We start from the raw sequence: 20,019 nt of genomic DNA, 5'->3' as shown, positions 1-20,019 counted from the left end.
AATCATTCATTTTCTGGTCTGATGTCATCTCAGACTCTCCATAATTGCCGGAGTCCGGCGTCTTGTGTCTATAATTGGTAGAGACACCGCAAACTCTCTGAGAAGACACTGTAGGTGGGTACTGGCGGATTCATTATTTTGTCATAAAATTGAAGCGGGAGGTCATCAAAAGGAAAACCATTTTTCAAGTCTCTTCTTTTTTTCCCTCGTTCTTTTTTCTTTGTGGTTTGAAAACCGGGCCTTCCAGGCAAATTCTACTTACTTGTCTGTCTGTTGCAGTTGAGAACTGGTTGCCTTTGCTGACTGATGTGGGGTGCTTAAAAAGGGTAATGATAGATCTGTTTCCCAGAAATCTGCTGTAATTCAGCACATTTTAAACGTATGTTGATAATTTTATATAATTTATGCAACCATAGAAGCCATAGAGGTTATTTAGGGTGAAGACATCGGAGGAAGCACACACTTGCAATAAAGGTAGCTAAGAGGAAGTGATGAATATTCGGATATACAAGGCCATGAAATGTTGCTGCTGTTATGGTGAAGGTGCATTTTGTGCAGATCTTTGGTGGGAAAAATGCCACAGCACTGTGTTATTTAAGGACAGATGTCATCTGAGGTCATCCTAACATGGAATCGCTTTATTTTAGCTTCTCAAACTTGCTCTGCACATTTGAATGAATAACAATAAGACATCCAGGTGGGGAAATCACAATGTTCCTACAGAAAGAGTGTGATGAAAAGCGTAGGAGGGTTTATGAAAATCCACCCTCCCACAAGCTGCAAAATAAAGCCAAATAGTGCCTACATTTTAAACGAGTAGGCTATTCCAGGTTGTATAAAGCTTAAAAAGTGTTTATGAAAATACTCTATTACCCTCAAAAGGAGATGTTGACTGACAGTCTTTCCATTTTTCTTTAAAAGATTCAGTGAAAGTGAATGGTTACCAACACTGTCAGTCACTAAAATTCTGTCAATCTCGCCTTTTGTGTTCCAAAGAAGAAAGAAAGTCATGGGACAACATGAGTATGAGTAAATGACATTAATTTCTGAGTGAACTATTTCTTTATAGTCATATGCATTTGCAGTTCATTGCACGGCTCTTTCACAGCAGATGCAACCGTCAGAAGACATTAATAGCTATATGATACAGTGCTGCCATCTGCTGCTTAACTGATGTAAAACCTGTCGAGTTTTATTGTGTAGTAAAGTCCATTGAACCAAATGACTCAAAACCTGCTTCTTATTTGCCATACACGGTCTTATGCTTGAGTTATGCTTGCAAACGTAAAAACAGACAAACGTGAGTTGTGAGAGGTCAAGCTAATCAATAAACACTTAAACAACATTCAATAAACATTTAAATGACAGACTACAAGAATGCTCCAATAGCTGTGAAACAACATGTTCATAAAGCGTTACCAGAATTTGGCTCTTAATCGGAAAAACTGATTCAAAAGCATAAAATACAATAGACCCAAAGTAACAAACTTCATAGTATGTCCCTCCTAAAAAAAAAAAAAAAAATCACAGAACTTTTATCGCCCCCTGGTAACATCTATATTTAGGAATTGTAATAAATCCAGATGACATGATTGACAACTGCGACTGTCCCGAAGGCCCCGCCCCCCCCGTCGCAACTGACCGTACAGGAGCAACTTATGCGTGGGAACAAAACTTAGTACATTTCGCTGAGTTAATAAGATTTATATGACATAACGTATTATAAAACACATCTCATTTTCACTCACTGCATATTAATGCGCACACAATGACGCGAGAGGAGGACCTGTTGCGGATTGCTAAAAAACTAGACAAGATGGTGTCTAGAAATAACATGGTGAGATCCTAATTTTGACGCAACGCTTCACGCTGTTTGTTTGTTTGATCTCTGCGCATGCTGCGTATGAATAACTCATTTAAACTTGTTTGCACGTGTGTTTGCGCCGTTTTAATGCTGCTTAATTAATGCACACGCATTGTTTAATGTTGTTGCAAGTGAAAGAGACTGTAATGTGTAATAGGACTGCAGACGCATATGTGACAACAGGTGCTGGTTGAGGATTGCGCAGATTTACTTAGACGTTAGATTTATTTAGGGCAGCGACAAGAACGAGGACGAAAGTGCGTCATTATAGACAGTTTTGTTGACATGTACGCACGTTTTTGTTAATACTTAACAATATGTATGTATTAATTCCTCGTAGTAAATGGCACAAGGTCGAAAAGGCGGTGAGTGTATGTATTGTTTTGGCCGACTCGAATAGTTTAACGCGCATGGGCACGGAACTTAAAGGGATAGTTCACCCAAAAATGAAAATGAAACTTATGCCATAATTGACTAACCCTCTTGTTGTTTCAAACCAGTATGGCTTTCTTTCATTTGTGAAAAAGTTTCTTTTTTTTTTTTTTTTTGTAAGTGTTGTAGGCCAAATGTTTGAAATTTGGCACTAGTGAGTGACATTATGATGTGTTATCACAATACAAACATAAGTAAAATACAGGGAAATATTAAGAAAAATCAGTTAACAGTAATTAAATAATTGTCAAAATACTATCTCCCTGTCTGCTTAGGATGGAGCTCTAGATCTTCTGAGAGAATTGAAAAATTTCAACATGACACTGAAGCTTCTTCAGGTAAGTCTGCTGGATCAATTGTATTGCCATACTTTATTGATCCCTGTAGGGAAATATAGCTGCAAATCAAAGGTATCACAAAGAGCCATGTACACACACACACAATGCAACAGTGCAAATCAAAATATCCATGTTAGAGTAATATAGAGATTTCCATGTTAGAGTAATATAGAGATTTTTATAATTAGATACATTTGAAATGTAAGTTTTAAAATGATGTGAGAGCCTCATGAATGATAAAACAGATATGATACATCAGACTGATTAGTGCATAAATGCAGCTGTTCTTTTGAATGTCACCACAGGTTGTCTTTCGTTTGTTTAACGTTTAATATTTACATTGTTCCAGGATACAAGAATTGGCATGTCTGTCAACGGAATAAGAAAACATTGCACAGATGAGGATGTTGTCAACTTGGCAAAGATTCTTATCAAAAACTGGAAGAAGCTTTTAGGTAGGGATAATGTTTTAAAGGAAAAAAAATCACTCAGCTTAAACATAAAATTACTCCAAATCCCATTTTAAAAAGGCTCATACACAATAGTGTTATTCACATATGCAATATAACATAGTCTGGCTTAAAATGTTAATTTATACACCTTTTGTCTTTGTCAGAATCAGCTCAAAACCAGAAGTCTGAGAAGACAAATGAGAATGGCAGTCATCCAAGCAAGCAATCAGGGTCACCCAATAGGATTTCTCCTGAGAGAGAGTCCAGGTATGTTTGCTGATAACAGGGCAAACATGGAAGTATTCCAGACCCAGTTTTTGTACAGTGTAATTGAAAGCTTTGGGAACCTCTACCCAGAAACATATACTAGTGCGGTTAATGCAGAAGGTGAAGTAAGCAAAGTGGTTTGCATTATGAAGTATAACCTGTTTATCTCGTCAGTCCACAAAGGTTGAAAACGGAAATTAAACCAGATTTAGACTTCAACAAGAAACCCGATGAAAAACACAGAAGAGAGAAACGAGATGCAGAGCTCAGGAACAGAAAACAAGAAAGTGACCAGAAAAAAGAGAAACAATCTATTAACAATAAAAAGGAGCTAGAGAGGTGAGAAGCCCCACTGCATAAAGCCCCTCTGCTCCTCCCAAACTGTGGCATTAGATTTGTCTGTGTATTCTGTTCAGGAAAGACGCATTGAACAGTGATCATCTTCCCGCCCAAAAGACGCATTCATCTCCGCCCCCAAAGTGTCCTCTTCCATCTGGGGAAGTGAAGAGGGAGAGGTTAGGGCTTGTGCATGAGGTTGAAGCATGTGACTGTGGTTAGGAAGAAGCACAAAACATGCAGCCATATTATTATTGTGAAAGTATCAGTGTTTCAAACTAGTTTCTGGTTATCTAGGTCATGACAATTGCATGAATGGCTTTTTCTGAACTTTAACATTGTAGCTTTCTGTTGCTAGTGTTGGGTAAAAATCAGAATTTATGAATTGACATTTCAGTTCATGTCCAACAGGATGCTGAATTCAGTTTGAATTGGACAGAAAGTGCAATTTACTGAATTCACATGGTCATGTTCACACAGCAACAGAATACTGTTATCAGTACTGTATTTGAGTCCTTAATACGGTTAGGTTCACACACAATAGGGGAGTGACAACCGCAACTGAACTCACACCTGTAAATTTTCAGGACTCTTGTCGTGTCAAAATGTGATGAGACTTTTCAGTTTTATGGACGTCGCCATCTATGATTTTACTTTGATCACTGTCACTGTGGTTATTAGTAAGGGACACTGGTTTGACTCCCGCTGCACATTCATATAGACAGAATTCGGGACACTACTGTAAGTTGCTGTGTGAACTGGACGTTTCGAGGCTCACACTAAATGCGGTTGTCAATCCCAGAAATTGACTGCGTGAAGGTTACAGTCATGCAACATAAGAATTTAGTTATTTTTCAACAAAACAAAATTGTTAATTGCAGTATTAATTTTTGACTATGTATGCCTATTTTTTTCCCCCCTGAATTATAAAATATATTGTTTACATTGATCAGATAAAGTAAATACTCAAACAACAAAACAATAAAATGAACAATTAATTTTTCTCTCAACAGCACAACAAAATGTCCAACAAGGTATAGTCTAAAAACTACACTACATAGTAATTTCTATCATCCTTAATTCAAATTTTAATTAAAATTCTACATCATGTTTGCTATCTCAATTCAAATTCAGGAATTTCCTTAAAATAAGCTATTCCCAATTCTGAATGGTGCACAAGCCTGGTGACATCATTTTGTTTTATTGTTCCCACTTGTATGCTGGGCAAGCAGAGTTGTAAAGATGAATTTTCACTTTTGTTTAGGAAAGATGCTCCCGTTGATTTTTTCCCTCCTGCTTCGATCATTTCTCACCATCCTCTAAGACGTTCATCAGTAGATGTAAAGAAAGAGAGGTCAGAGCTTTTTTGCATGTGTTTGCCAAGTGTTAGCTAAGAACACATCGTCGTAGTGCGAAAAGTTTTATTTTCTGATGCAGTCTGTTGATCATATTGCATGCTATCTACTGTGATTGGTGAAACAGCAAAAGAATTACACTACCTTTCAAAAGTTTGGGTTCAGTCCGATTAAAAATAAATAAATAAATAAATAAATAAATAAATAAATAAATAAATAAATAAATAAATAAATAAATAAATAAATAAATAAATAAATAAATAAATAAATAAATAAATAAATAAATAAATAAATAAATAAATAAATAAATAAAATAAAATAAATATATATATATATATATATATATATATATATAAATATATTCACCAAGGACATATAAAATTGATCATAAGTGATAAAGATATTTATAATATTACAAAAGATTTCATTTAAATACGTGCTGGGTTTTTTTTTTTTTTTACTTCCTATTCCTCATTAAAAAGTGTTCACAAAAATATTAAGCAGCATTCTTTTCAACTTATGTTTTCTTGAGCACCAAATCCTTATATTAGAATAATTTCTGAGGGATCATGTGACACTGAAGACGATGCTGAAAATTCAGCTTTGCCATCACAGGATTAAATCACATTTTAAATGGTAATAATATTTCACAATTTACTGTTATTACTGCATTTTTGATCAAATAAATGCATCCTTGGTGAGTATCCTTGGTTTTTAAGAGACTTAAAACATTTACTGACCCCAAACCTTTGAATGGTAGTGTCTGTGAAGTTTAAATACTGAATTTGGATGTTTACATCTCTTATACAGAAAAGACACTCTGGGTTCTTTACAGTCTCTTCCTCTTCAGTCTCATCCCCCTAAGCGTCCCTTCATAGATGGAAAGAAAGAAAGGTTAGACATTGCGCTAGAAGTGCATGCAGTGTGTGACGCGAAAATATCTGCTTTCATGTTGAGTCAACACTGCAACGAGACTGGCTTATTATTCTGCAGGAAAGACGCACATGAACTTCTTTTTCCTCTTCATCATCACCCTCATCCTCCACTTCCTCCTCCTCCTATTCCTATCCCTAAGCGCTCATCAGAAGTGAAGAAAGAAAGGTCAGGGATTGCACTCAGGAGAATGAGTTCATAATTTGTATTATTTATAGTAATTGTAGTAAATATCCCACATAGGGGATGATCACTAAATATCTATTTTCACAGGAAAGATCCTTCTGAAACTTTACCTCCTCCTGCTCCTATCCTTTCTCCTCCTCCTCCCAAACTTCCATCACTAGAGGAGCCCAAAGAAAGGTCTGAGACCGTTTCAGTTCAAGTTATTGGTCCTCTTTTGTGATAAAGAGGGTTTTTAGTAAATAGAAGAGCACAATATAATACACTAGCATTAGTTTTGGTTTTGTTTGTTTTATTTTGTAAAATAGTGGTGGTGGCTCTAAATGATTCAGTATTCAGTTGATGGAAAATTGTAAATTATAATTTCCAGTGCACTAGATGACCTAGTATTACCACAAGCACAAGTTTTTGCTTTGTTCTCATTGTAACGCCACATTTGAATTGTATATTTTTGCCTAGGGCAAAGAAAGAAATTGATCCGAATGCCCCTCTTCCTCCTTTACCTTTTCATCTACATCCTCCTCAGAAACGAGAGATGAAGAAAGAAAGGTTAGGGCTTGGTGTATTGTCTTTTTGAGTAAACGAAGTACTTTCAGTCGTTTGCAACATTATTTTAGCATAACACTGTGTTCTAACAAAGTGCAGTGTTCTTTGTTTCATAAATAATCAGTGACTTTCTTTGCTTAGAAAAGAAACAGCGGATCCCAGTGCTCCTCTCCCTCCTGTTCCTCTTCATCTTCAACCTCCTACAAAACGTCCCTCATTAGACACAAATAAAGACAAAGAGAAAGAAAGGTTAGCGTCAGGGGAAATGAAAAGCATGTTGATATTAAAAGCTGTATGCCTGTGTTTTAATTACTTCACCGTCTGAAGAATAACTAAAGCTGTTTTACTATAGAAAAGACACATCAGACCCGAAGCGACGGACGTCTGAACACAATGAGAAAGATAGGTCTGAAACGTGATGAATACTAACCCCTGGACGACACCATTGTTGAGTGAAATTAAATTTGATGTTGCATAGTGTTTCGCTTAACTAAACCATTGGTGTTACTATTTTAAAAGGATAGTTCTCCCAAAAATGATAATTTTGGCATCATTTACTTGCCCTTATGTTGGTCCAAACCTGAATGACTTTCTTCAGTGGAAAACAAAAGGAAAATCTTGAACACTGCACTGGTCGCTCTTTTCCATGCAATTCCAGTGAACGGAGACAGGAGCTTTCATGCTTCATAAAGCACCTTTTAAAGTATCATAAAAGTCATCCATATGACTTGTGTGTTATATTCAAAGAAAGTCATACAAGTTTGGAATGACAAGAATGAGAGAATTTACATTTTCGAGTGAACTATCGCTTTGATTTAATTTGGATGAAGTCTTATGGCTTGTGGTGGTAATTATTGGTTGCCATCCTATAGTGCTTAGATAATGCTTTTTTTTTTTACAGAAAAGACACAAGACACAGTAAACCACTCAAAAGACCATCAATGAAGCTCAAGATTGAGAGGTTCGAATAGATGTTTTGCAGCAGAATAAAGGCAGAGGGCAGCAGAAGTGCATGCATTTTTGTTGCTTTGTCTTGGGAGTTTGAGGATGGTGGCGACTTGCAAGAATTGTGGTTTCTTTATATTCATTAGAATTTTTCACCAAAATTCCCTATACTCTGCTTTTATTTCTAGAAAGGACTCCACCGATTCCAAAAAGCTCCATCCTAGAAAGCTGAGCATAGAAGGACGGAGAGAAAGGTCTGCTCATATATTAGTAAAAACAAAAAAACAACAACTTTAAAATGTGTGACTTTTCCAGGCCAAATGAAAGAGTAACTGACAATCAGGCATTTGTGTTTTGCTCTTTTATTGCAGTAAGGACTCTACCGACTCCAAGTCAAGCCATCACCTTTTAAAACGACAATCAAGTGAAACTAAATTGGAAAGGTAACCTGTTGAAGTAATGCAGTTGGTCTTGCAATGAAATAGTAAAGTATCCAAAATAGGGATGTGTGCCACGACTAATTTCATTAACATTTTAAAAGGATATTTTATAACCCACTAGTGGACTAGTCTAATAAAACCCCAGAAGATAGTAAAAAAAGATACACTTACACTGCGCACTTAATGACTTGAGTGATTGAAAGAACTACAATCCCATGAAACATTGTGAACAGCATAATCAATTTAAAAACAATGGAGAAATATAAAACTACTCATTTACAAATGTTGATTTTTTTTTTTTTTATATATATAATATACACACACAAACATTTAAGTATTTTAAGAGTGTAGAACTCAATTGCGTCATTCACAGTGCTTCATGGTTGGAGCTATTTTGGCATGTGTTGCTTTTTTTCAACTCTGATTGGTGTAGTTTTCTGTACAGCATAATGGGTAATGTAGTTTTTCACCAGATTCTGCTGTTAAACAATTATTTTAAAAATAAGCTGAAATAATGTGCACAAAATAAAATAAATGTGCAAAAAAAAATTTGACTAGTATTTCCTATGTTGACTAGCAGCAATACCAACTAGTTGACTAGTCTCACACATACCTAAATCAAACTTGCTGATCCTTTACAACGGTAAATGCATGACTTTCCTGTTCAACACAGAATGCCTACTGTAAACTTTCATGTCTTATTTCTCCAGGAGAGATTCTACTAACTCAAGGTCTGGCAACTCACCTCAGGCCAAGAAATATAGTGAAAGGCAAGAACTATACTTTACTGTTTATTATTAGTTATCTCATTTAGCTGTGACCAGCATGCCATATTGCTTTATTATGGCATTATGTTCTCACTCTCATCCTTTTGGATAGGTACAGATATGCTTAAAATTCTGCCTTTTTCATGTCCCAGTTGTAATACACCACAAAAACTCAACAAATAATGTTAACAGACAGCAGTAATCAATGATACTGTTGGGATGTTGGAACATTCTATCTTTAAATTATTTTAAATTTAGAAAATAAAACTAGAATTCTCTTTTCCTACTTTGGTTTAACTGAAAGTCAAATGGTCACATGGTCATTAGAGAATTAAAATCTCCTGCTTCCTGTTTTTCCCATACAGCAAGAGTAAACCAGAGACCCCAAAGACGCCTACAACACCCACAAGCCCCCTCTCTCCATCGCTTAGCTCCAGTGTGGGTCCTTTATCTCCTCGTCTGCAAACCGGTGATTCCATCAGGGACAAATGCATTGAAATGCTGACTGCCGCACTACGTACAGATGGTACGCAAAACAATGACAAGTACTTGCCACCCACACAGACATATTGACATATATAGTTTTGAGGTTCATTATTGCGGAGATAATGCTCACAATATGCTTTTCTTTCCTCTTAGATGACTTTAAAGACTATGGGGCAAACTGTGAGGGCATGGCGGCGGAAATTGAGGATCATATCCTTTGTGGACATTATTGGTTGACAGTTACTTGCTTTGTAAAAATGAGAATAGAATCCTGTTGAAGCCACTGCTTAAAATTCAAAAGTAGATCTCCTTAACTGTCCTCCTCTGCCTACATATCTACCAGGAGATAAAAGCCACAGACATGAAATACAAGAACAGAGTCCGCAGCCGCATAAGTAACCTGAAGGATCCTAAAAATCCCAATCTGCGTAAAAATGTCTTAGCTGGAGCCATCGAGTTGAGCCGCATCGCCACCATGACTGCTGAGGTAGATTGCACAATTTGGAACACTTAAAGTGTCGCCATGAAATCAAAATTTCTGAATCAAAATCAATGAAGTTTTTGGCTTTTGGTATGAATATGTTAGCCTTACTATTATAAGCTAGTGTGCTCCAAAACAATGACAAAAAAAATTGTATTTAGAAGATATAAGCATTTAAAACGTACAGTCTCTCGCTTCTGCTAATAGGGATAAATATTTTGATGACATCACACTGCACTTCAGCTTCTTATCAGATTTTCTGTCCAATCAAATGCTCTCTAGAATCTAAAGCGTCCTGCCCCGCTGAAGCTGCGGCTAAAATCGGTCACTTGTTTACACATTTACTATTTTCTACATGGTGAATGGCACATAGTGCACTTTTTAGGGGATAGGGAACGATTAAGATAATATGTAAATATGCTTTCCATTGAGGCGAAACGCTTTTGGCTATTTTAAAAAAGGGGAGGAGCTGTTCAATACGTCCAGCCCTGTCTTCCTGTCTCAGTGGAAAATACGTCAACACGTTGAATAGTGCTGCACATTTCAAGGCACTTCAGTGGGCCCTTAAATAATTTCAATTTATAAATAATAATTAACAATTACAGGTTAAAAATGTGTTGTTCAGCAAAAGGTCTCCTGATTTCTGAAAAAATTAAAATAATCTATAAAAAAAGATGCTACATTTATTTGAAAATACATTCATAAAAACAGTAATATTGTTAAATATTATTACAATTTAAAATAAATGTTTTCTATTTTTATTACATTTTAAAATGTAATTCATTACTGTGATGACAAAGCTGTAAATTTTCAGCATCATTACTGCAGTCTTCAGTGTCAAGAAACTGTTGTCAAACAAATATCTTGTACCTAGAAAGATATCAGAAGTCAATACATAATCTTCTGTATATAAAGAAACACTATTGCTGTTGTAGGAAATGGCAAGTGATGAACTGAAACAGTTGAGGAACGTGTTGACCCAGGAGGCCATTCGAGAACATCAGATGGCAAAGACTGGAGGAACCACAACTGATCTGCTGCAGTGTGGCAAGTGCAGGAAGAAAAACTGCACCTACAACCAGGTACGTCAATGAAACGGCATTTTCTATTATTACTGGATTATTAGCTGATATTTATAGTGCATATGAACCTAGTATACAAAGTCTGAGTAATGCACTTTCTAAAAAGGGCTTTCAGGTTGTCCCTCTTGGAGAACCTTTGAAAGTAGGAGCCCGCTTGAGCAGATTTTACAAAGAACCCTCTTGAACCATCAAATGAACCTTTGGTCATTCAAAGAACATTCTTATAAAAAATCCTTTGTAAGAATGTCAGAACTGCATCTTATCTAATGAAACTGTAATGTGCTTATGAACTATAATTCTTGCTTCCTTTTTTCATTGCTTCTTACATTTTTTTGTGAAATAAACGTACTGATGAATGTTTTGGACCTTCATAGGTGCAAACCCGGAGTGCTGATGAACCAATGACCACCTTTGTGTTGTGCAATGAATGTGGTAATCGCTGGAAGGTCAGAAAAATACATTTTACATATTTATTTCTAAACAAATCCTCTTATGTCCAATAGAACAATGCAAGTAACAAGTGTCTTTCAATATTTTTTTTTCTAGTTCTGTTAACTTGAAGGAGCCCGAAGTCCAACAACATTCACCATGTAGCAGTGGCGAGGCCAGAAATTTTAAAGTGAGCGGACCTTGGTGAAATAGGGTGGACCAATGCCTACTCTCAAATAACATCAATTATAAATATAATTTGACAATTAAGTTTAGTTAAATGAGATTTATTGTCAGCCAATAGTTTCATGAAAACAACAAAATCTATTCATAAATAAAATATCCAATGAACAGAATAAGAACAATAAACGAAGATAAATAATCATAGATGGAGCATGTGTAAGGCTGGGCAAGGCTTACCCTTCCCCTAGATGAGGGACTTTAGACTAGCGTGGAATTTTCTCTTTCAAACCATTGACTGCGGCTGCTTTTGACTGCTTTTAGAGGGAAAAGCTGCCCATAACTGCTGGTCTAGGATCAGTTTTCTCTGTAATAATAGCATATTGGCGATTTGACAAACAATCCCATGCATATGTGTTTGCACTCTGGAGAGTGTTGAAGGTTTCCATTTACAATGTGTTTTTACATCGTTGAGTAATGTAGTCAATCACAGACATATCTGTTGATTTCTTGAACGCAATGGCCAATCAGAGGTGTTTGATTTAGAATACACTAACTGCTCAAAACGCCAGAGTTTTTGTTCAGTGCTGAGTTCTGCATGCTCGCGAATCCTCTCATTGACAAAGTGTAGACACGATGCAATTGAGATTCATTGATTATAATGGAACTTGGTGAAATGAGTGACAGCTTTTTAGTGATTATAAAGGGACAGCTCTTTGCCCACTTTCTTGGCAATATATAATCAATTTAGAATTTGATTAAAACTTTGGTTTGACCAGCAGCCACGTACACACTGCAAAGTTTCGGGAGTGACATTGGCTAAATTCATGAATTTGAGCGATTATTGTCATGTATATGTGATTTTTTTATTTTTTTTTTATTTATTTATTTTTTTCTCCTTTCCCACCAAAAAATTATTTTGTCTCATTTTATTGAGTGGACCAGACGTCAGTCTGAGTGGGCCAGTGCCACCCTGGCCCTTATGTAGCCTCGCCACTGCCATGTAGGATCTTTATTAATTTGGAAGAGAAAGTAATATAATGTTTTATTCTACCAGAAAGTGGCCCTGAATTTATAATATGTACATGTATTCTTTAACTTTTACAGATGTACACCACACAGCAAAGAGTGTGTTCTGTATATTCATAATTAAAGTGAACATTAATTACTTAGGAAATGTAAATCTGATAAAATTCTACGCTTTTATACTGTTTTATGAAATACCAGTGTTCTTTTTTTTTTTACTTGATTAATCGGTTTATTAAACAGAATCCTATTTGGGTCAGATTTTAAAAAATAATGTATTAAAAATTTTTTTTTAATTTAATTAATGAAGAGAATCCTAATCTATCTCAGATGTAGCAGCTATACAGTACAACTCAAAAATGGATCTAAATATATATATATTTTTTTTTTTAATTTTGGTGATGCATAAATGTAGAGGAAAAATAGCAAAAACTAAAGCAATGTATGTAATATTGATTTGAATAAATTGTTATATTGATTTGATATTTTTTTTGTAGTATTTTTGCTGGCTTTAAAAGGCCTAGGACCATTCAGGCACAGCAATGGTTGTCCAAAGCTCATCAAATATGCTTGGTTTCTGTTCAGTCAGGTGTGACTGAACACTTGTCAACCTGCCATCCCTGTGAAAGCAGGAAATACCACACATTTCTCTCACACACCTGCACCCAAACAAGCACTCAGAGAAATAAGATGCCTAACCGCAATGCTGAGTGATTTATCATTACAGCCAAAAGCATTTAGTACAGCACTGCAGACAACTCCACATCATGTTGTCAAATTCCCAAAAATACATAAAGGACACAGTTGGTCCTAGCGATTAGGGGATTAACCCTCTGGTGCACTTTGCATGGCAGTCAAAAATGACAGAATTTTTTTATTTAAATGAAATGAATATACCATATTTTAGTTTGATTATGTATTTTGTTTTTTATTTTTTTTTATTTTTTAATGGTACAATTTAAGTTTGGTCTCTTTTCAAAGACGACACTTGCCAGATTAAATCTGAAGTGAAAAAAGTGAACCTAAAAAAAGTTGCACAAATGCACAAAAATACTATTTTCAATTTTTTTATATGAAATGTATATTTCCCAAAACAGGTTTTAATCTAAAACTGTGAGAAAATCAAAGATAAAAAACAAGTTGTGTTCCAAATATGAGCTTGATACCTCAAAAAAATAGCTTTCAGTAAGATTTTGTTTGGGTGCAGTACCAAAAGTTTCCACTAGATAAAATTAATTTCCATTAATTTCCAATGCGGTTTTTTTTGACAGAGAAGTGTACAAGTGTGACTATCTTTTTCAGGACCATTTATCCTTTTTTAATCATGTCCATCATCATGATTTTTGTGTGTGTGTGTGTGTGTTCACATAGCAGGTGCCAAAAACTTTACCAAATTTCGTACCATTCCGGTGAAGTAAAAAATTTGTAAAAAAATATATATATATTTTTCAGTCAAAAATGACCGAAGGGCACCAGAGGGTTAAATTGTCCAACTGTATTTTGCTGTAAATGACTATACTGTCGAGTCAACATATGTAAATACAAGTAAACAATCCACATATATGATGTAATCCATTGTCTCAATTGCCCAAATTATTCCTAAAACATGCTATATTTTTAAAACCGAAATTATAGTCCTTTACTATTATTTTAGAATAGAAATAAACTATTGTTGTACTATGACACTGATAAATGAAGACCACTAGAGTTTGAGTGAAAGCCATTTTTCCTCGTGTGTACTTGTGGGACATTTGTTTCATTAGCATGTCAAAGTCTGCCCTGTGTGTCGTTATTCATGGACATTTCCTACTGACGCACTTTCTAGCCGAGTTAATGATGCCCCTGTCACTATATTTTGGGCTTAATAAGTACCCTGGTCTCTGCTATCCTCAGTGCACTACGTTTGAAATGAGATGAGTAACTCTGTGTGAAATTATCCCTTTTAGCCCTGAATCTTCACTCAAGTTTCATTACTCAGTTTACCAGGGTGCCCACTCATTAGAAGTGAATTGAATTAAAGGCTGTTAATGAATGTTCTGCTTCTGACAGCATTTCTTGTGGTAAAAAGGCAAAGCCATTGAGAGGACGGCATGAAGCAGTGGATAACTATGCCAGCACTGTGCAGCATTCAGTTTCTCTAGAAGCACAAGTTATTTCTCTCAGGCTTGAGCAGATAATTGGATACCCTGCAGGTAAGAGAGCTCCTCAGTCATTTTGATGCTTAGATTTTCATATTACAGCTTTTGGGAGAGCCATGGGTATTGCTGTAAGCATCAGGAGGTAAAATGCAAATGAACAAAAAAACAGATCAAAAAAAAAAAAATGCAAATTGACATTTCTTAGACAGGAGACAATAATTCTTTTTTTTTTCCCATACATGTTTTTCTGTCAATAGCCAACCTGCAAAGACCGTTTTCAAAGGGGCAGTAGAGTTTTAATTTTTTTATGCTCATTTATTACACAGCTCTGTAATTCTTGATTCTGATTGGTCAATAGCGTCAGCCAGCTTTCTGATATTTCCTCATTTTTGCCATAGTTTTGGCCATTACTGCCGTAATCTTAGGGACCATTTACACACTGTTTTCAACTAAAAATGGAAAACATGTTATGCACTTTGGCTGTTCATATACACAACAATGGCATTTTGGGGGCCTGAAAACAAACTTTTATCATCTCTATGTAAACAATAAAATGCAAATTTGTGATGTCATGTGCATGCGTATTACGTGTTCAGTCTATAGGTTTCTATAAAAAGTGACATCGACAAATACTGGCCTGGCATGAATAATAGTGTTTTTAGTCATTTACGTGGATCCATGTGAACATAGATGCATAAATTCCTCATTAGTGGCCGCTATATGTAAGTCGTCCACCATATTAAGAGGCCCGTGAACATTCAAGAGCAAGTTGACGACAGCGTCTGCAAACATAGACGCATATATGAATATCTATATGAAATGGACTTGATTTAGCTAAACTAAACAATACAACATGATGGCGTCAGCTGACACAATATTAAAAATTTACCATAGTAAAAGTAAAGACATGTAATATTGAGTTAATACATATAAAAACACAAACCAACACATTCTCACCTGTGAAAGGTTATCTCATTTCATTTATGGTTTCACAAACAGAAACTGCGCAATGTTGTTCCATCATTAAGTGACAACACCCTGACTGTTGCAAGATGGCGGAAGTGCCAACATGTTTGGAGCGGTGGAATGAGGCATCTATGTATGCATATCTGGGCCTATGCGTGTGAATAGGTACCGTTTTTTAGCGATTTTCATGATATTGACCTCAGAAAATGTCAGTATTCATAATACTCTAATATTGTTCTTCATCTTGTAGTTAGGACAATTGTTTTGTACATTTTATCTTTTTTCTTAAAGCAGAAGCTTTAAGATTACAGGTAAAATAAAATAATTGAATATTGCACAGTTAGTCGATAATAGCTGTACATTTATCACTTACTTGTCACAGTTCAGAAATCTATGCAGTGGAATACTGCTGTTGTGTGATAGGTTACGTCCACTGGATTTGGAAAGAGTGTATTTGGATTTGACCGAGTATGTCAATAAACACACTTAAAAAATGTCAGAAAAATCTCTATAGCACACATACAACCAATCCTAGCTATAAAACCCTAGACCCCTTGCTGAGGATGAAGTGAGTCAGCTGTTCCCATGACAACTACATTTTACTAAGAGAATCCATTAGGACTTCTTGGATCATTTTTGCAGAGGTATCAAAGGACTGAGACTCATTCTATCAAACATCTAATGTGTTCCATTAGACTTCAGCCATCATAACTTTAGGAGGTGGATGATTGCTCTTAGTGCCCACTCATCTTTATAAAATATTAAAACCTGTTTTTTCCCTAGACAACTAAAAATCATAGATAAATACATTTGTACTCACTTAAGGGATTTAATTTTTATATATAATTGGTATAAGGCATAAATTGCAACTTGAGTCTGGCAGGACTGAGTCGATGCTATCTTCAGTGTGAAGTTGAAATGCAATTCAATACAAAACAAATTTCTGTGTAAGGATCCATATAATTGAACTGTAAGTTGCTCTTGAAGGGACAAAAAAAAAAAAAAAAACCCACACAATTTAGCCAGCTATGCAAGAATCAGATCTCAGGCAGACAAGAGCATAATTGGCTCACTATATAACCCTCATTTCAACTGTCATGGCATGAAATGTATTACAGCAGCATCAACATGTATTACAGAGGCAATTTAGTGACCTCTAGAAGACAATTGCGATAATATGACTCAAAGATGAGTCATGATTGTATTGCAAACATGTATAAAAGAGGCAAACAAAGAGAAGCACTATAGTCATTCTATGCTGATATTGGTCATGATTTGACATCTCACTGAACAGAGAAATACATTAGAGCCAAGAATGCTTTTTGAAATGCATATTGCTAGATCCAAGATATATTAAAATAGAACAATATACAGTACATTTGCTATGTTACGCTCACAGACAGTGTAACCATTCAGATGTTTTGATCACTATTTTAGGAACTGCTTGAAAATTTGCAGTTGTTGGCGGTAAATTGACATTGACTTCCACCCTTATTTAGGTTGTTTGCATTGTATACACTCTTAAAAGAAAAGGATGTGTATAAAACCTTTAAGGGTTCTGTCAGGTGCTTTATATAGAACCTTTTTGGTGGTTCCCATCATGGGATCATGGTAATACTTTATTTCGTCCACTTTAGACATTCTATTAAGTAACTTTGCAACTACATGTCAACTTATTCTATTAACTTTAACCCTAACCCAACAGTTTACTAATACTCTAATGAGAGTTAGTTGACATGTAGTTGCAAAGTTACTTATAGTTAGTCAAATGTCTAGAGTGGACAATTGAAATAAAGTGTAACCTTGGATGATTTTATGGAACTTTTGTTCTTTTTGAAATGTTCTTTTTCTTTTGAGTTCACAAAACTGACACATTTTAAGTAATTGAATTGTTTCATTGTTTTGAGTTTTAAGGACTTGCTGCTTTTAATTTAGATAAACTTAAATTTATCTGAAACTGGGCTGGGATTTCTATGCATGCTAAGCATGCTTTGCCATGACACTCAAAAGGGAGAGTAAATGTTAAAATGAAGTGTTATATAATGTGTGTGTGCAGATTAATGTTAAGTGGGATATTTAGTAGTGTTTAATAATTTAGCTGTGCTAATTCCGAAGTTTCTATTGTTTTTTTTAACCAACATAGTGACGAGTGGAGCATGAGCTTGGTTTGAGAACAGGTATATGTTAAATCTCTTATATTGCTGTACTGATTCAGAAATAGCTATGCTAATGCTATCAAAGCATTGTGTTGCCAATTAGCAAGTTAGCATTTACTGAATTAGCTAAGTTAAAGCTAGTCAATTTCCACTACTAAAATATTTAAATTGAGATTATATGATATTTTAAGTTAAATTTAGCTTACTCAAATATTTCAAGTTAAAAGCAAATAAAATATATTGGTACAAAATAAAAAATCTGCTAGTTCTGCTTACTTAAACTTAGGATTTCTTTACTTAATTTTAATGTAACTGATTACCTCAAATTGTTTGAGTTTTGCCAGCATATTTGGGTTTACAGTGTAGGAAAAAAATTTAAATTAACCCTTTAAATATGAAAGAATTATGCAGTAATTGAAGACATTTCTCCTTATATAGAACCTTTTTTGGCATCAAATTTAAAGTCAAGAATCCTAGGGTTTTACATAGAACCCCACTGAACTTTTTTTCTAGAGTGACTAACTTGCTTTGATGTAATGCAATTTCTTTAGGAAAAATATATAGGTTAGTTTATCAAAACAGCGAATGCACATAGCAGATGGTCAATATACATTCATCAGAAATGCAGTAGCTCACAACGGATGTTATAATGAAATGCAAGCAGTGAGTGGAGCTTGGAGCTTTTAAGAACTATTCTCATGGCAGTGTGTGGTTGCAAGACAAAGATATTATATTCCATAAATATTGTGTATAATATTTTACCGCTCTAAATCCTTTGAAAATCAAGGCAGAGTGAGTGTATTTCTACAGAAGAATCTCATGTGAAAGGCTGGATGGTCAGATCTGGATGAAAATGAGAAGTGATAGACAGATTTCTCAGTCTCAAAGTGTTGATGGCTGCCAGAAGATCTGTTCCAATATGTGGGCAGAAGGCTAGTTAGTCTCCGCTGGCTAGTCTCATCAATCTAATGCACCAGTCACCCGTGATCTAATCCACCAGTCCCTCAAAAAAAGAGAACCATCAACCTTATATGATACATACAGTATTTTTCAAGGAAATTCAATTGGAAAAGACAATAACGGACAGAGTAGAGAGTTTGTGATGCAAATAAACTTGGGGGAAAATGGGGGGTACATATTATGTATGACATGCATTGCAGCCTTGTAAACTATAATTATGCTAACAACATACAATCTGCTTTTAGCCAAGGATGTTCTTGGAGGAAAAAACAATGAAGCCATCAAGCACTCAAAAGGAACAGCTAGACAGGGGCATTATTTTTTGGCTGTTTAAAACAAAAACAAACTTATGTTTATTGGAGATGTTAATTTAAATCTTAACAGAAATGTTTCACTCTAGGACTCCCACTGGCTTAAATTCATCAGTTCTGCTGATGACAAAAGGCAGAAACACTGATTAGATGCTAATGGCATTCGTGGCTGTTCTGTCCTTCACATTAATGATAATTAAGCAAACCCGTCATCTTATCATGCACTGCATCCTTGGGCGAACTGGGGCTTCTTAACAATCCAATGCATAACATTTAAGCAATCCATTGTGTATACTTATTACTCAATGCTTGATGTCCTGTATCCACTCAATTTATATAGCTTTAAAATTAGGCCTAAAATTTTAAAGAAAGAATAAATAATCAGATTATTAGTATCAAGTGCTGATCCAAAGCCACTTAAAATGACCTGAAATTCAAACCAGTGAGCAATATAGCTGCAATTACAAATTTGTTCCCAGGTTGAGAACCTGCATTTCCCTCAGATTCGATCAAGAAACATTTCTCATTCTCTCAATGACAATTTTAGATACCATTTTAAAGGACATAAAAAGGGCTCAGGATTTTATTTTGCCAATATTTAGTAATATTTCTCTCTGAAAGGCATATGGTCAGTTCATTCACAACTAAAGGATGGTTTGGCTACTGATCAGATGGTTTAATGGGTGCATCTGGCTCTTGGACCTGTCAGGCTAAAGCAGACTTCAATCTGTTAGTGGCCAGGCTCAGCATCTGTTCTCTGACAAACCCAACATAATCACACATACAGGTAGAACTAGTTACCATTAAATCATAGAAAAGAAGTAAAAAGTGAAGGCTGTATGCTGAGAACATCCAGGAATATTTTGTCTGGGAAGAAGTGGAATAGTCTATGCAAGTTAATGATCCAATCTCTCTCATTAAGCCACATTTATCAAGCCATCTGTAA

The 20,019-nt window shown here is 35.3% G+C and overlaps 1 protein-coding gene across 22 annotated transcripts; it reads left to right on the top strand.

Annotated features, from left to right (window-relative positions):
- Positions 1 to 1,618: 1,618 nt before the first annotated feature.
- On the top strand, positions 1,619 to 12,998 carry tcea3 (transcription elongation factor A (SII), 3). Of its 22 annotated transcripts, XM_067405604.1 has the most exons (24): positions 1,619 to 1,837; positions 2,572 to 2,634; positions 2,984 to 3,089; positions 3,251 to 3,353; positions 3,528 to 3,692; positions 3,770 to 3,868; positions 4,703 to 4,723; positions 4,954 to 5,043; positions 5,855 to 5,938; positions 6,038 to 6,145; positions 6,251 to 6,340; positions 6,620 to 6,709; positions 6,848 to 6,955; positions 7,059 to 7,112; positions 7,608 to 7,667; positions 7,840 to 7,905; positions 8,023 to 8,094; positions 8,802 to 8,861; positions 9,224 to 9,384; positions 9,498 to 9,559; positions 9,682 to 9,831; positions 10,761 to 10,907; positions 11,282 to 11,353; positions 11,454 to 12,997. In XM_067405604.1, exons 1-24 carry the CDS (start codon positions 1,769 to 1,771, stop codon positions 11,460 to 11,462), a joined length of 2,109 nt encoding a protein of 702 aa, XP_067261705.1. In that variant the 5' UTR covers positions 1,619 to 1,768; the 3' UTR covers positions 11,463 to 12,997. The 22 variants fall into 22 exon arrangements, 21 of the variants coding, with proteins under 21 accessions (XP_067261705.1, XP_067261688.1, XP_067261699.1 ...); XM_067405587.1 differs by having other exon boundaries at positions 5,855 to 6,145; positions 11,454 to 12,998; XM_067405598.1 differs by lacking the exon at positions 4,703 to 4,723 and having other exon boundaries at positions 5,855 to 6,145; positions 11,454 to 12,998.
- Positions 12,999 to 20,019: the final 7,021 nt, after the last annotated feature.

Source organism: Chanodichthys erythropterus, chromosome 2, assembly GCF_024489055.1.
Source record: "Chanodichthys erythropterus isolate Z2021 chromosome 2, ASM2448905v1, whole genome shotgun sequence".
Taxonomy (NCBI): domain Eukaryota; kingdom Metazoa; phylum Chordata; class Actinopteri; order Cypriniformes; family Xenocyprididae; genus Chanodichthys; species Chanodichthys erythropterus.
This window is presented reverse-complemented; position numbering and strand designations above follow the sequence as displayed.

Bases quoted from the DNA above. Each gene is read 5' to 3' on its own strand.
- tcea3 (XM_067405587.1), top strand. From the start codon at position 1,769: ATGACGCGAGAGGAGGACCTGTTGCGGATTGCTAAAAAACTAGACAAG. The intron at 3,693-3,769 runs GTGAGAAGCCCC...TATTCTGTTCAG, and splicing joins AATAAAAAGGAGCTAGAGAG to GAAAGACGCATTGAACAGTG. The intron at 10,908-11,281 runs GTACGTCAATGA...GGACCTTCATAG, and splicing joins AAAACTGCACCTACAACCAG to GTGCAAACCCGGAGTGCTGA.